The 16571-nt window shown below is 36.5% G+C and overlaps 1 protein-coding gene across 8 annotated transcripts in view; it reads left to right on the top strand.

Moving 5' to 3' along the window:
* The window catches only part of OSBPL1A (oxysterol binding protein like 1A), a 100843-nt gene that overhangs the window by 38998 nt on the left and 45274 nt on the right, over positions 1-16571 (top strand). For all 8 annotated transcript variants that reach the window (XM_017646846.3, XM_017646815.3, XM_017646823.3 and 5 more), the window contains one exon: positions 149-305. In XM_017646846.3, coding sequence (XP_017502335.1) covers positions 244-305 — 62 coding nt within the window. In that variant the 5' untranslated portion in view covers positions 149-243. The remainder of the gene's footprint in view (positions 1-148; positions 306-16571) is intronic.

Here is a 16571-nt window from a genome sequence, read left to right as displayed (position 1 = left end):
TTCCCTCAGGAGGTGGTTAGGATGGATTATTGAAGGACAAAGTAGGCTGCTTAAGTTTCAAAGCCTGAGGCATGAAGGGAGATATCCATTGTCACCAAGGCCCTGCATCAAAGTTCAATTCATTGACTATAAACCTGCTCTGCCACAGATTCCAAGTCTGAACATTCCCTGAGTAGATTGGAAGCAGTGACAGCACACTCCTTTGAAGAGGAAGGACAGCGTTGGGACAGTGGCGAACACAGGATGTCCGAAGGAAAAGATTGTGGCGGAGGAGATGCTCTCTCCAATGGCATCAAAAAACACAGGTAGGAAAGCCTTTAGCAGTTACCACCAGTGACTTTGTACTATAAAGTACATGGGTTCAGAAAGAAACTTCTCTTCAGGTTTTTTTTTCCCTCTGTATTGGGTATTTATATACCTCTGTCTCCTAAAAGAAAGGATTTAACCTAAAGCACTCTGTCCCTTCAGAGAAGAAACTGTGTGTAATTGTAGGGACAAAGCACAGACCTTCATTTTAGCAGCTGTGGTTTTGGGGAACATAAATCCTTTAGTTGGTGATTTTGAAAGGCTGTTTAAATTGGTACTGGGTTCCTTTTCTCATACATTTTTTATGACTCTGCCTCCCATTGCTATTTTAGTTTCTAGTCATCTGATCTTCTTGCTGGTTTTATTAAGAATGGATGGTAATATTGCCTGCCTCTTGATACAGTTTAGTTACATTTAAACAAAGACTTTTATTAAGACCCAGGGTTTGTTGAACGTATCCATTTTATACTATAACGTTAGCATCTTTTTATTCCCTTGATGATTTGGTCCTAGAGATTGTCCCAAATTAATGAGATGTAACAGACACTAGAGTTCTCTGGTTTCAGCACATGTTTACAGACAGTGGCATACGTGCATGCTGGTATTCTAGAGTAAAATATTTTATCAAATTATCAGTGAAGGATATAACCTGTTGTCATTGTAAAAAGCGCTTTTGGGGTAAGAAGTTATTAATGGTTAATTTTTACAAGATAGTTTTTGTTTAATACTTGCAAGTTGTGTAACTCTATTTCTGCACCATGATTCTGTCACACTTTGTCCCAGATGTTCTGGAAAAAAATGTGTATATCATTTTTGACTTATGTGTACTTGTCCTTATAACAGAAATGTCTCAATTACACTTATTTTGGAAAAGTCAGTGAATTATAGGTAATAAACTAGATAAAACCAGAGTCTTCATTTAGATTAAAAGGTGTCCTCTAAACCTGCTTATTTATGGTTATCTTTTGACAAAATTCACCACTGCAAATTATGTGGCTAGCAGTGTCTTTCCTGATTTCTTCCTCAGTTACTGTCTCCTTTGGGAGTCCAGGGCTAAGTTCTATGCGGGTTATGAAATACCTAACAGGAAGCCTGGCAGGTCTACCAATCTCTAAAGAGAAGGCAGCCTTTAACTATTTAACACATACATCATGATAGTCTGGTGAGAACACAGGCAGATGTTCAGAGAAGCATACAGATAGTTGGCATAATTGTTAAAATATCAGAAAGAGTCACTGTGCCTTGATGCTGTTGTATCCTATGGCTGGAGAGGGTTTTCTCTGCTGCTTTTTAGGGACTGGTAGCCATGTGTATGTATGCTGATAATCCTAACAGTAGTTATTTTGACTTTGACAGAAATTTATTATACTGTATTCATATACTCTGTTTTCTGTCTTAATTAAGTCAAAAACAGAATGGTAAAGTGGAAGTAAGGGTGAATTGTTCAAAAAATGAATTCAGGACAGGTCACTAAAAAAAACTCCGAAGAATTGCAACTAGGTAGTAACTAACCAGAGAAGTTAAACTGATAAAAAGATGCAAATTATTATATCTATAAATGTAATAAGAGGTTCTTCAGTTATTTAAATGAAAAGAGGACAATGTAGGAAATTATCAGCAAATATGTGGGAAAGCATAACAATTTCCTGTTTTAAAAAGTAGCTGTTAAAGGAGTTTTTTTGCTTGTCTTGTTTTCAGTAAGTTCTTCTCTAACCAAATAAACAGAGCTTATGCCTCACATAGTTTATAAGTTTTATTTTAGAGTGGAAGATGGTGGAGTATTCACTGTTATAAAATCTCTTGTGCCTTCATCCTAAATTGCATTACAAGTAATCAGTTTATAATAGCTAATTACTATATTGAATAATTTGACTGAATAGTAATTTTAGTGATATTTTAGAAAAGCAAATGTATGTGGCTATTAGGGGACTGATCTGAAGTGACCATGATATTTACTTGAAGTCTTCGGTTTTACCTTTAAAAGTCACATGAAATTTGTATTTGACCTTGTCATATGTTTCTACTACTTAAGTGTTGAAAAATAATTTATTCACCTCTTACTTAACTCTCCCCGCAAATCTTACATTTCCCCCTCACCCGTACCACCATGTATCCCTGGGATATGCACACTCAAACTTAGGGAAGGAGACATGGGAAGAACATGGATTATAAAACTTAAAAGAGAGAAATACATATTTTCAAATGGGAAAAGATAAGCCTTACAAATTGTAGTTCACGTGGAAGGTACTAAATCATGGCTTGACTAATTTGCTAATAAAATAAGACAAGGGTTTTCAACCCTTTTTGTTTTTTAGCTGTGGAGCCATTTGTGCAGCAGAAATTTAGTGTGGAAGCTGTTAAAACCTCAGCCACTTCTGAGACTGACAAGCCTCCCCACACCAGTCATCTCCTCTCTCTCCCCAGTCTCCTGCTTCAGTGGGAATCACTGTATCTGCTTCATGTCCTTCCCCCAAAAAAGTATTGAGGCTTTACTTGCTATAGCATGTGCTACAGAAAGAGCAAGTCCCCCACCCCAGTGTAACACAGTAAACCGTCCCACTCTGTTCCTGCCGCTCTGTAGTGCAGCCTCGCACACGGGGTCCCTGGGAGAGTGCCCACCAGGAGCCAGCGCTCAGTGTAGCTGCCCTGTTTTAACTGTTTATTCCCTATCAGCTCAAAGAGAGGGATTTGCTTTGCTGTGAAGAACCTCTGCCCTCTTGTTCCCTTTTCCACCCGGTTATCATAGGGTGACAACCTGGGATATGGTTTGAAAATCTCCAGGGAAACATAAGCTATATTATAGGGTATGTGTCATGCCAAGCTGATTGAGTTTATATCTATGGTAATAAAAGTTTACTTACAGGTTATTAGTCCATCCCATGTGATAATTACCACCAAAGTAATTCTTCCATTTATCAAGTTGGGTAACTTAAATCATCTCTTAAATAAGAGTTTGGACTAAGTAAACTGACTTCTCACTCCGAAAATCCTGTAAGTGCACACTGAAATCTTAAAAACTGGTTTTCAACCAGACTGAAATTTTAGAGAACTTATACATTGTCTGTTAATAATATTAGGCCTGGGGAAAAGTTGTATTATGTTTTTTATTCATTCTGAATTACCAATATGCCATTTACTCTTATCAGCCAGTGATCTTCACTTAGTGTTGTGCATGTCATTGGGCTTTCTGGTTCTAGAGAAGTATCACCAGAAACAATTGGGGTTTTCTTAAAGACCTAGAACCAGGAATACAGCAGAGCTAGAGAATACACAAAATAAGTGCTCCATTTCAGTGACACCTTTGGCCCCCTGAAAATACACTGAGTTGCCTTATGGAAAATTAGCCTGCATGCACCATGTGGTAGTCAGATTTATATTTACAGGGATTCTCCTTGGCTGAGTTCTATAGGATCACTTCTCTACTCTTGGACCTAATTTATTAAATTTATTCTGAGGGATAATCTTTCAACTTGCAGCAGTTTGACCAAAGTTGTTATATTTGGTAAAGATACTGATATTTATTTCATAATGTCACTGAATATGGTATAAAAGATATTAATGTAGAACAGGTTAGTCAGAATCTGAAATAGTGAATCAATGTTCCGATCCTATAAATGTTATTCATTATATTAAAAGCATTAGTAGATTAAAGGAGAAAGCCATATGATCATCCTAATAAAGAAAACAGTCAATAATATTAAACAGTCATTTGGGAGTAATGAATATCTTAGCAAACCACAAACAGAAGAGAACTTCTTTAATCTAATTAAAAGTTTCAATAAATAAATTATTTGATAATGAGACATTAAAACAGTTCTTATAAGGAATAAAATAAGGATGCCTGCTATCATCTTTTGCATTCAGCATTATTTGGAGAGTTGTAGCCAGAGACATAACATACTCACAGAATTTAGAAATAAACCTTAAGTTTCTATAGAAAAATTATTAGAATTAATAAGAAAGTTTGACAAGGTTGCTTTTATACAAAATCAATTGTATTTCTGTGCACCATCAACGGACAGAAACTGCAGTTAAAACTGGGGTGGGGGTGGGGAAAGTAAGTAGAAGAAAGTCACAAACCTAGGAATAAATCTTAGCAAAGAAATGTAAAATAATAAAACTAAGTGAAAGACATAAGACGTACTGAGGAAAATTCATTGTCATAAAGATGTTTTTGCCAAATTGATCTGTAGTCTTGATATAATTTTAGTTGAAGTTGCAACATCCTTAGAAGTTGAAAAATGGGTTCTGAAATATATATTTAAGCACAGAGGGCTTTGAAAAGCCAGGATATTGCTCAAGAACCAGACTGGGGGAAAGCAAGGCCGTTGCCCTACTAAATGTCAAGATGAATAACAAATCTTTAGTGCAGAATTGTTCTAGAGGCAGACTGACCTGTAGAATGGAAGTAAAGGGTCCAAAGACCCACATATATAAGGACTCCTGGTGTATGCAGTAGAGCTCACATAGCACATCACTGAGGGAAAGAAGAGGTGGTTAGATAGATGGTGCTGGGATAGTCATTTAACATGGGTTGGGAGAGGAAGTGGATGCCTGATTCATATACATGAGTATAAATTCTAGATGAATCAAACACTTCACACATGTGAAAGGCAAAACCTAAAAACTTTTAAAAGGGAATATAAAACATTTTTGTAATTTTGAAATAGAAATACGATTATATTGAAAAAATGTTTAGTAGTAAATGAAAATTACTCAACTCTCAATATATTTAATCACCTTGGTTTTCAAATCTCCCTCTAGATATGGGACAGATGATGTGGTTTTAGATTTGATTGGGGCAGGGCACATGGTCCGTATAAGTCACGCCACCCAGAGGTCCTCTGGTGCCCTGGGCAGAAAAACCACCCCTGTATGTCAGGAATATTTGGGGTAACTCCTGATTGTCATGTAGTGACTAGGTGACTTAATTAGGAGTCCAGATAGTCTCAGATTTTCCGAGGTGCCTGGAGTCTTGGGCAAGAGAGCAAGAGCCCTACCCAGAATTAGCCAGGCTTGTAGTAAGGCCTACATGCCGGAGGGAGTGGGGGTCCTAAGGGCATTTGTGTCTGTGCTTTCACTCTCCTCCCTGCCCAGGAGTACTCGAGGAAAGTAGAGGGTTTGAAAAAAATATAGTATCTGTAAAAGCTCACATGCCTCTCCTGCGAGGCCTGCCTCTTTAACAAGCTGGGCACGAGCCTGCGTCAGGAGGCAGAGAGGAGCACGGAGATCAAGAAACAGAAGTTCCAGGAGGAGGAGTAGAAAGAATATGCTTGATACTCTGAGACATAGATGCAGGGGACAGCCATGCAGGCAGACTGCTGGCAGTCCTGAAACGCAGGGGGCCACGGGGACTGGGTACTGGCAGGCGGGGTGGTAGCAGCTAAAGCAACTGACAGCCAGCAGGCCACTCTGATTACATGGGACACCCTTCTGTCCTGCAGAAACACACTGGAGACTCCTTGCCCATTAAGAGGGAGTGGTAACTCGGTAGTGGGGCCTGCACATCCAGCAACAGGTTCAAATGCAAAAACCTTCTTTAGGACTAGCAAGTTGGTAGGCCATGGGGTCAGTTGGAGTATGTTAGGAAGAAGAAAAAAAAAGCAGTGTGAATCTAAATTCATGCTAATTACCTTTACAAAACCAGGTTGACTTGCCCAACTTATGCCAGGAATTACTTTAGGAAAACTATGAGACATCTTTCCATAGAATTCACCCCTCCCTGCCCTCGTTTAAAACTAGGAAGAGGAGAAGATGCTCTTTTGAAAGCAGAGGCTCAGAGGCCCACTGGCCCACCTCCTTATCCCACCCCAACCCCTAGTACACCTCTTTTGGATGTGAGCTCTTTAACGGTTAAAAAAACACAAAATCTTTCCAGTACTAGCATTGTGCAAGCAAATAATGGTGAGACACACTTCTCAGGACTAACCTGTTCTAGATCAGTGATTTTTGTGGGCAAATGAGAGTAGTTTTTTTGGGCAGCCATAATCTCTAAAGCTATGCTTGCAAAATAACAAATAGCTAATGAATTTATGTTGTTTGCTTAGGGTGAAGAAAAATGAGTTTATTATCAGGCATATAATCCCATTTTTAAAACTTTATTATGGAAATTTTCCAAAATACATTCAAATAGAGTAATTTAATGAACCCTTCATATGCATTACCCATTTTCAACATTTACCATGCACTCAACTTTCATTTACAGATCTCTCCATCTCTCAGCCCCCTAATTAAAAAAATTATATCAAATCCTAGGTCCTTTGTTTCATCTTTAATTAAAATTCAGTATGTATCTGTTAAACATTGGGACTCTCTTATTTTCTAAAATCACAGTACCATTATCAAACCTTAAAAATAGTGTCTTAATTGTCATCAAATATTTACTTAGTATTCAAATTTTGGTCTTGTAAATGTCACTCAGTAATCAGATCTAAAATATCATTTAAAAATAAAAATTCAGCAGACCCACATATTGTGTTTGGTTTATGTCTCTTAAATATGTTTTAATGTCTAGGTGTTTTCTTTCCTTGTCCCCATCTTTTTCTCACCATTTGTGGAAGAAATCTGTACATTTGGCCTGAGGAATAATCCAGTCTAGATACTGCTGGCTGTGTTCCCATACTCTTTTACTCCTGAATTTCCTGTAAGCTGGTGGTTATATATAGAGGCTCAACCAGATTTAGGTTTGAGTTGTTTGGCACAAAATACTTCACAGGAACACATAAAGTAGGTGTACCTCCTATTATATCCATCAGGGGCACATGCTATCTCATTTTCTTTCTTTTTTTAATGTTGAGATTGATTCCTGGGTTCAGGTATTGTCGGTCTGACACATACAGCCATCCTTGCTGATCAGTATCTACATCCTCATTTTATTAGGAGCTGCAAAATGGTCATACTACATTTTTGTCATTTCTTTTACTTTTATTCACCAGAATTCTGTAAGAACAAACTTCCCATTACCTCTTTTCAGAATATGTTGGTTTCCCAACCTCCTCCAGAGGTGATGTAGGAACACATAGATTGGATTGCTTAGATCTGTTACAGTTACTTTTTCCCATCTTTGCCCAGAAGAGAGCCCTCTGTGTTGACTCATGTCCTTTTAACAGGACCCCAGTTGGATTTTCTGTTACTGATTTTTAGGTATAATTTGCATTCAGTAATCCAGTTGTCCTTGCTGGCAGCCTTGCTTTCTGATACAAAGGGATGTTTTAGGTCTGTCTGGTACACTTCTTGGCCAAGACCCAGGGCCAGCTGTTTCTCTAAAGAGCCACAGTTCATGTTAGTGGGAAAGAACATTTAGATATAACAATCCATGTAGTGATGATGTTTAGTTCTACTGGATTGGCCACGGTTTTCAGTCCTTGTCACTCTAAAGGTGGAAAAGCAACCCCCTCTTTTTTGTTTTTGTTTTTTTTAAGAAAAAATGTTTCAAGAGTTCATACCAGTATTTTTTCACTTCAAATTTTGGATGATAAGGTTCACACCTTAATTCCTTTGATTTTTATTTGTATTTTATGATTCCATCAATATAATTATCTATTTGCTTTATTCTGATATTTTTGTTTCACACATGTATACTCACAAGTACTGTTGTTAACAATGTGATTGTTGAGAAGAATTTTAGATTTCTTTTTAGCTCTCTTTATCCTTTTAATATAGTCTATTTGTGATTTACAGTCAATGTTGTATCTGAAGGTCACTCTTAATGGTTCCTTTCCAAGTGGTTATACTACTAACTTATTACATAGATTCATTTGTTTCATTTGCTTTCAAGTTTTAAGGATTCTCTTTTGATTTAATTTTTTATAGTTATGCAAAATATTTGCATGATTTCAAAGTCAAAATTACAAAACAAAGTATATTTAGAAAAATCTAATTTTCATTTTTATCACCTCAATGTTATTTCTGTCCTTTCCCTACAGGACTATTATTTTTTTAATATAAACAATGCAAAGATATATTAATATTCCCTTTTATCTTATAAAAGATACTGCACAACTTCACTTTCTCCCCCACTCAATATGTAGTAATTGCAATTCCTTTGGACTCATATTCCTCAACATTATTCAGCTAGACTATTCTTTAAAAGAAAAATACATGTGTCTGCTAGCTTCATGTAGAGATGATTCTCTTTAAAATTTTAAATTGGTGATACATTCATGTGGTTCAAAATTCAGAAAGGTAATAGAGTATGTTTTGCAGATTTTCTCTCCATCTTTTTAAGCTAGCTACTCTCCTTTCCCCAAATGCAGCCATTATTACTACATATAGTATTGTTTTTTTCACACAAATGAGAGAAATGCATCTATACAGTTCTTGATCATGCTTGTTAACAAATATATATGTATCAAATTACTTGTTCAACAAATATATTTGGAACCCCTATCCTGGATTTTATTCAGGGTGCTGAGGTTACAATGAACAGGCAAAGCCTCTCTTTTTATGCATGTCCCTTTCTGAAATAAGGGGTGTTGAACATCTTTTTTGTGTGTTTTAAGACCTATTTATATTTCTTCTTCATGAATTGCTCATATCCTTTGTATATTTTTGTGTAGGAATATTGAACTTAACCAATTTTCAGGTGATTTATAATATCATTAGGGAAATAAGCTTTTTGTATGTGACATGGGTTAAAAATAAGTTTTTCCAAGTTTATCAGAAGGGAAGATAATTCTTAGAAAGAATTTCTAACTCTTACCACATAGTGGGAAATATTTATTGAAAAGCTTTAATAAAATGATACTATTAAATACAAAATCCTATTTTTCTTGATTTTCGCACTCATCTGTATATGCTCTTTGGTGGGGGAAAAAAAAGTGAACTATCAAGACTACCTGGATTTGAATCCCATATCTACTACTTTTCTGACCCTAAACAAATTATGATTTTTTGACTCAACTTCTCTATCTGCAAAACTGGTGTAATGATAGGATGTATCTTGTTGGCTTGCTGTGATGATTAAATGAGATCATCTCTGCAAAGTACTCATAGTGATTTTAACTAATTAATTATAGGTTCTGTTACGAAGTAGAAAACTGATAAACTCTAAGCAAAAGTTGATAAATGGAATTGTGTTCTTCCTTTCCTTTGTAAGTAAAGGTCTTGGATGGGTTTTAGAAGTTTATATTGTCCTTTGAAATTTGGGAAAGAGGTTATCTGAAATGAAAGTGTTGATCTTGGAATAATATTGTTTTTTTCTGGTAAATGTGAAATAAGGAAAGCTGACCCCACATTTAATGTCATTAATGGTTGGTATAAGATTCATTTTATTTTACCATGCTATTTCAGAGCATGGTTAAATTGAAACACAGTTTTTCTTTCTATTGAGAATACCAAAATATGGCTGGCCTCTGCAAAGCTGGTCGTAAACTTACATTGTCAGAAGTGTAAACAAGAGGTGACTAGAGGTTGGAGCTCTGTTGTTCATTCCTTGGTCCCTTGATATTACTCTCCCCATACAGAGTTCTCATTACTTCTTTTGATCCCTAGGCTTTTTTAATCTCTTAGGTAATTATCCAATTTCTATTTCAGGGTTACTCTGTATACACTTATGATCCCCAGAATATCAAAAGAAAGAAGTTAAATATTTAATAAAATGTATGTTTTTGCTTGGCATCTTGCTCTCTGTTTAAAGGATGCAGCCTCCTCCCCCTCCACTTACATGAACACAAGGTTTTGAGTGCCTAGGAAATACTTTTCAGTGTCACTTAGTCTTTTAATGGTCTGCCTTATTCTCTTCACTTTGTCCTCTTTTTAATCACAATAATTCATAGATTGGGCATCTTGACTACTGGTGACAAGAGATTTTCGTCTTTACAAATACACTGAAGTGTCTCTTTCCCATTGGAGCTGTGCCAATCTAAATTTTGCCTTAAGAAGAAAACTGCCTCAAGGGACATAGAGTTTTTCGGTATTGTTTGCTTTGCTTGTGAGCTTAGGAGAAATTTTCCTCTTTCAGAAAACATTATATATTAAGGATTTATAAGGTAAATAAATAAGGAAAGTGTGTTATAAAACAGAGGTTCTTTAATGGTTTGTTTTCCTTGTGCCTTTAAAAATCTTCAGAAAAAATTGATTTACATATAACCTTTTTCAAAACACATTCAGTGCATAAAATGTGATATATCTTAATAGTGGGAAATAACTGGTAGTTAAATCATGTCGATAGAGCACCATGTTGAGCCAGGATTTGACAGCTTAGGATGAAATTCCATTTTACCATAGTCAGTAGTCTCAAAGGCAATTCCTTGTTAGTGTAGTGGTGACTCACATTAATTACACATCCTGGTTCTCAACCAGGGAGCATTGCCAGTGTATCTGACAAATGTGGAAAATGTAAATAACTATAGCCAGGAATGAGGTATGATGGAACATTGCTTGAAGCAGATAATGTGATTTGTGGTAGAGCAGGGTACAGCTTTTAGGACAAGGTGAGAGATGGCATAATGTCATAACAGTGCTAAAGTTAAAAGAGTGCTTTCTGGGCTAGACGGGAGCATAGTTGGGGCAGTTAGCAGATCTCAGCAAAACAGGCTTTGCTGAGTGAGCCACGTAGTTGGAACCATGGACTCTTCACGGTATTTTTAAGTGTATTGTCAAAATTTCTAGTAGGCGAAGATGTGCCATGATCAGATGATGGTGAGAACCAGCAGCTTGATTGGCTTTCTCTTCCGGGTTTAGTTCTGGCTGTAGACTTAGTAGAGCTGTATGGCTTTGGTAAGCATTTGGCCTATCCACACTTTAGCTGCTTTATCCCAAAATGAGCAGTACCCCACAAAAGCAGAGTCTAGTAGCACTTGGCTAGAACCTAGGTCTGCCTGGTTTCAAAAGCCTCTGTCTTCTGACCATACTATGTCCATGTAAGATCCAGAGCTCTTTGCAGTATTGTGCATAATAATAGTAGATACAACTTACATTTGGTTTATAAACTGGTATAATATCAAGCACTTTTACAAACTCTGTGGCTTTTGATTCTCAAAATAGCTGAGTTACAAGTAGGGCAGATATTATTGTATCATCAATTTTATAAAGGAAGAAATCGAAGTACAGAAATTCTAATTAACTTACCCAAGACCCCCTACCCAATAAATGGTAGGACCTGAATTCAAACCAGGTTTTCTGACACCAGGTCCTCTATTCTTTTCTTAAAATTTAGAATCTTTGTAGATATTTAGAATAACAAAGAATTATATACCTAGACAAAAGGCTTCATGTTCTGAAGCTTAAGACAATTATTTCCAGCCTTTATATGCAGTTGTTTCTTGTGTATAATTTAGAGAATTATTATAGAATAATTATAGACTTAATAATTATAGAGAATTATTATATTACAGAGAAACATCATAGTCCCAAGGCATTTATTAAAGACCCATGTGCAGTTGGCTTAGTTCTGGCCATACTACTTCTAATTAAAGTGAACACAGAACTTGTTCTCTGGGCCTTTATAAGCTTCCACTTGTATGAATGTGAGCATACAGAAGAACACATGAGCACACTGCAAGTTCTGCCGGTTTTAAACTGATCTAGGGTCTATTCTTAAACAATCCCAAAGGAAATGTTTTTCTCCCGGTAATCTCCGTTATTCACTAATTTCCTGCCAAAGCAGAATATTCCAAAGGATACAGGGATAATGAAAAGTATAATGTTTTCATGGAAATTATTTATTTTTTCCTCAGTAACTACACATACTCTTATTAGTGAAAACTAAGCTTTTTGGCTCTTTTCCTTCGAGATATGATTGACATAACCTCTTCTATTATGAACAAGAAAGAACAAGAAAATCTCAGAAAACCAGGTGCACTGCTTGAATCTGGTTGTATTTCAGAACACTGTGTAATCTTAGCAGAAAAAACCTTTTTAGGAACGAGGAGGAGTGCTGGCTGCCCTTGGCAGCAGAGGCGTCTCACTGGGCTCCGCGCAACCGGTAAGGAAGCTACTGTGCTTGTCAGAAAACACCATGGAGGTACTATGTGTCACACAGAACAGGAAGGAACCAGAAATTTAACTATTCCTAGCAATTTCATCCCTCTGATGGCAAGTAGGCAAAAGTATCTCAGACACATTTATACAGGAAGTGAAATCAGGCTGTTGAACTTGCTTATGCAGATCACAAACAAATTGATATTTCATTTTGAAAAAATGGGTGTGATTTAGAGGGAAATAAGGCTAAAAAGTTGAGAGCCACAGAAAGAGGCAGAGTGATGTTTGTAGAGAGGCACTGGTATCATTCAGTCCATCTCTGCTTCTCTGTGTCTTCTCTTATTAACTCTATTTATTGCATAGTCCTCAAACTCTTCTTTTAAGGATATGAAGTCCTCACCTGCAGTGTCCCAGGTAATACATGGCCTGCTCCACACAGTCTTGCTCCAGAGTTGCATTCAAGGGTCAAACTTCATCATCGAGCACTCAAAAAGTCTACTCTGAGGTCTCACTATACCTTGCATTGCCTACTCTCAGACTCCTAATCTAGCTGGAGCACCTTCAGGGTCCAGGGTAGGACATTTCTTAGTATGGAATCCAAGAAATTTCTATTATAGTTAGGAAAGTCATTTTTCTCCTCCCCACCAACAAAATTACTAGCAATAAAACAGCCTCAGATCCTTTCTGGAAGGTGAGGAGGAATTAGTGGAAGACGCACGCTCACCGTCTTGAAGCATCTCTTCTCCTTGGCTGTCTACACTGCAGGAGGCTTGGGTAAGCAAGCCTTTGTGTGAGATGGGAGGAAAATAGTTGGCTCTGATCTGTGCAACACACTCCATACCTTTCATCAGTGTTGTCTGTCATTAAGACCACTTCCTTCAGGTCATAAACGACCTTTCTGGTCTACTACTTTCACTTCATTTCCTTTGCTTCACATCTGTTCCAGTACCCAATGCATGAAATCTAGTTATTCTTAAGAGAGAAAGATGAGCAAAGAATGTGTATCCTGTCCTTAGGTTTAGGTCTGCTTCCCCCCAGTGGTGCTGAACTCCACAAAGGAAATTCAGATGCCCAAAGGGACAACATCTTTGTCAACAGACCGTTTAATAGGTACAGTTGTCCCCCTCATCTGTAGGGGAAATAGCCCAAGACCCCTAGTGGATGCCTGAAACCATGGATAGCACCAAACAAGATACATAGTATATTTTTTTCTATACATATGTACCTATGATAAAGCTTAATTTATAAAGGTACAGTAAGAGATTAACAACAATAACTAAAAATGGAACAATTGAAACAGAAAATGGAACTGTTTCAATTATGTGGTCTCTCTCAAACATCTTATTTCCTGTCCTCACACTTCTGTGGATGATGTGAGATGATAAAATGGGATGGGATGAAGTGAGGTGAAGGACGTAGGCACTGTGACACAGCGTTAGGCTACTGTTGACCTTACATCAGAAGGAGAATCATCTTCCAGGCTGCACATGACCCCTGGTAACCAGAATTGCAGAGAAGGGGAGACTACTGTAAATTCTCATTAGTCCATTTTGGCTAGGAAATGTGCTGACTTTTTAGGTTTTTCTGTCAATCCAGTACTGGTGATAAATCAGTAAGAGAAGGAAGTAAATTTCACTATGTTACTTAAGTTGGACAATTAATTCTAAATTTTAGAAAACTAATATGAAATCAGTTTGAAATTTTTAATATACGATTTTAATTTACTAAGATCAAAAAAAGTAAAAAGCCTGTTGTACAAGTGTAATCACCTAACCTCTTTGCTATGCAGAGCCAGATTTATTAAGTGATAATCATAGGCGTATTCAATTTAAAAGATCAAAATGAAAAAAATCTCAAAATATAAAAACAGCAAATCAATAGTAATATCAGTTAATTACATAAAATTATCACAGTAAGCTTGAAATAGGACCAAGTTGTTAGTTTTAAAAAGATATGTAATAACTAAAAATGCATATGACTAGTCTTAGAGCTTTCATCTTAGGCTTGCAGTAACCTGTTTCTGGGACTTTGGGCTCTTTTTCTTGAAGATGTAACTTCATTTTACTTAACTCTAGGAGCAGGTTAAGTAGCCAGCTGTTGAGCTAACCCCATCACCTTCATGTCTGACTCAGCCCTAAGTTATGATGCTTGAGTATATGAAGCTTCCGGTTATGGCATTCTGGTTATTCAGAGAGAACTTCAGTTGCTGTAGTTGTCTGAATTCAAGCCTGGATGTTGATAGAAGGCACATTACAATACCAGTCATGCAAGAAAAGAACTGTAAGTGATATGGTCTCTCTTTAAGACCTCCCCAAGCTCATTTCTGTTGAAAATAGGGACAGATAGACTTTAGGAATTTAACTGTATACTATTGGTAAATTTTAGGTATTTTAATTATGTTGATGTCTATATATTAAACTTATAAAATATTTCACATGTAAGATGCCTTGGAAGATCTTAATACAACTTAATATTACATGACTAAGAAATAGTATTTTTAAGACTATGGGAATAAATCATATCAGTTTTGGAGAGCAAACATTATTTTTCCTACTAGTATGAGAGTATAATTTTCATAATATCAGATTACATTTAAGCTGAAATTCTTTGAGTTGCATGGCCAAAAAAAATGATTTTACTTCCAGATTTAAGTGTTAAGATGAAAAGCCATATCCATCTTTCAGGCAATCAAATGAATTGTGGTTAAAATTTTTAAATTTTGTTAAGATATTATTGGTTTCAAAATATCTTACTAATTTCAAATATCTTTAAGCATTTTTAGCTGAAACAGTATGAGTTTTATAGTTTTAAAGCAGAATCCAGGAAGTGAAATATTTTTAAACAGAAATATTGAAACTGTAAACATTCTTGAATATTTTGTGATCCAGCCCCGTCCTGTCCTCAAAAACAATCATAATTGAAATTCTGTCAACGTTGGTAGAATGAATGTTTATTGCCTCGTTCCTAAGTTTCCTAGAAGCATATGAAGAAAAGAGGTGTGCTCTTTTGCTGACTGTCTATGCCAGTGGTTCAATAAACTGGGATCTGTGGACCCTTGGGCGTTCCACAGCACCCCTTCAGGGAGAATACAAGGTTAAAAACTTTTTCATAAATATTACTAAGACATTTGCATTTTTAATTAGTATTCACTGATAAGTTTACAGTGGAGTTTTCCAGACGCTATATGATGTGTGACATCACAGGTTGAACACAGAAGTAGTTATGAGTGTCCAGTTATCCTCTGTTAATCCACATACTAAAGAGATTGCTGAAATATTAAATGATGCCTCTTTTTTGATTGAAATATAGTCAACAAACAATGTTTTATTAGTTTCAGGTATACAGTATAGGGATTCATTTATATTCATTACAAAATAATCACTACAGTAAGTCTAGTTACCATCTCTTACCAAAGTTATCACAATATTATTGACTATATTCCCTAGGCTGTACTTCACATTCACATGACTTATTTATTTCATAACTGGAAGTTTGTGCCTTTTAATCCCCTCCACCTACTTCATCCACCCCCCACTCTCCTCCCCTCTGATGACCACTAGTTCTCTGTATGTATGAGTCTGTTTCTGTTTTGTTCATTTATTTTTTTAGATTCCATATATAAGTGAAACCATATTTGTCTTTCTCTGACTTCATAATACTCTCTAGGCTCATCCATGTTTTCTCAAATGGCAAGATTTCATTTTTTTCTGGTTAATATTTTATGGTACACACACACACACACACACACACACACACACCCCACATCTTCTTTATCCATTCATCTATTGATGGGCACTTTGTTTTTTTGTGTGTTTTGTTTTCTTTGGGCAAATAACCAGGAATGGAATTAGTGGATTATATGGTATTTGTATTTTTACTTTTTTGAGGGACCTTCATACTGTTTGCCATGGTGGCTGCACCAGTTTACATTCCCAACGGCAGTGTACAGGGGTTCCCTTGTCTCCACATCCTCGCCAACATTTGTTATTTCTTGTCTTTTGGATGGTGGCCATTCTGACTGGCATGAGGTGATATCTCATTGTGGTTTTGATTTGCATGATTAGTGATGTTGAGCATCTTTTCACATGCCTGCTGGCCATTTGTATGTCATCTTTGAGAATATGTCTGTTCAGGTTCTCTGCCCATTTTTTAAATAGATTATTTGGGTTTTTTGGTGTTGAGTTGTATGAGTTCCTTTTATATGTTGGATGTAGCCCCTTATCAGATACATTATTCACAAATATATCCTCCCATGTAGTAGCTTCCCTTTTTGTTTGGCTGATGGTGTTCTTTGCTGTACAAAAGCTTTTTGGTTTGATGTAGTCTCATATGTTTATTTTTGC

This window comes from Manis javanica, chromosome 9 (assembly GCF_040802235.1).
Source record: "Manis javanica isolate MJ-LG chromosome 9, MJ_LKY, whole genome shotgun sequence".
In the NCBI taxonomy this organism is placed as follows: Eukaryota; Metazoa; Chordata; class Mammalia; order Pholidota; family Manidae; genus Manis; species Manis javanica.
Note: the sequence above shows the minus strand (reverse complement) of the source record. Positions and strands in the feature narration are given on the sequence as shown.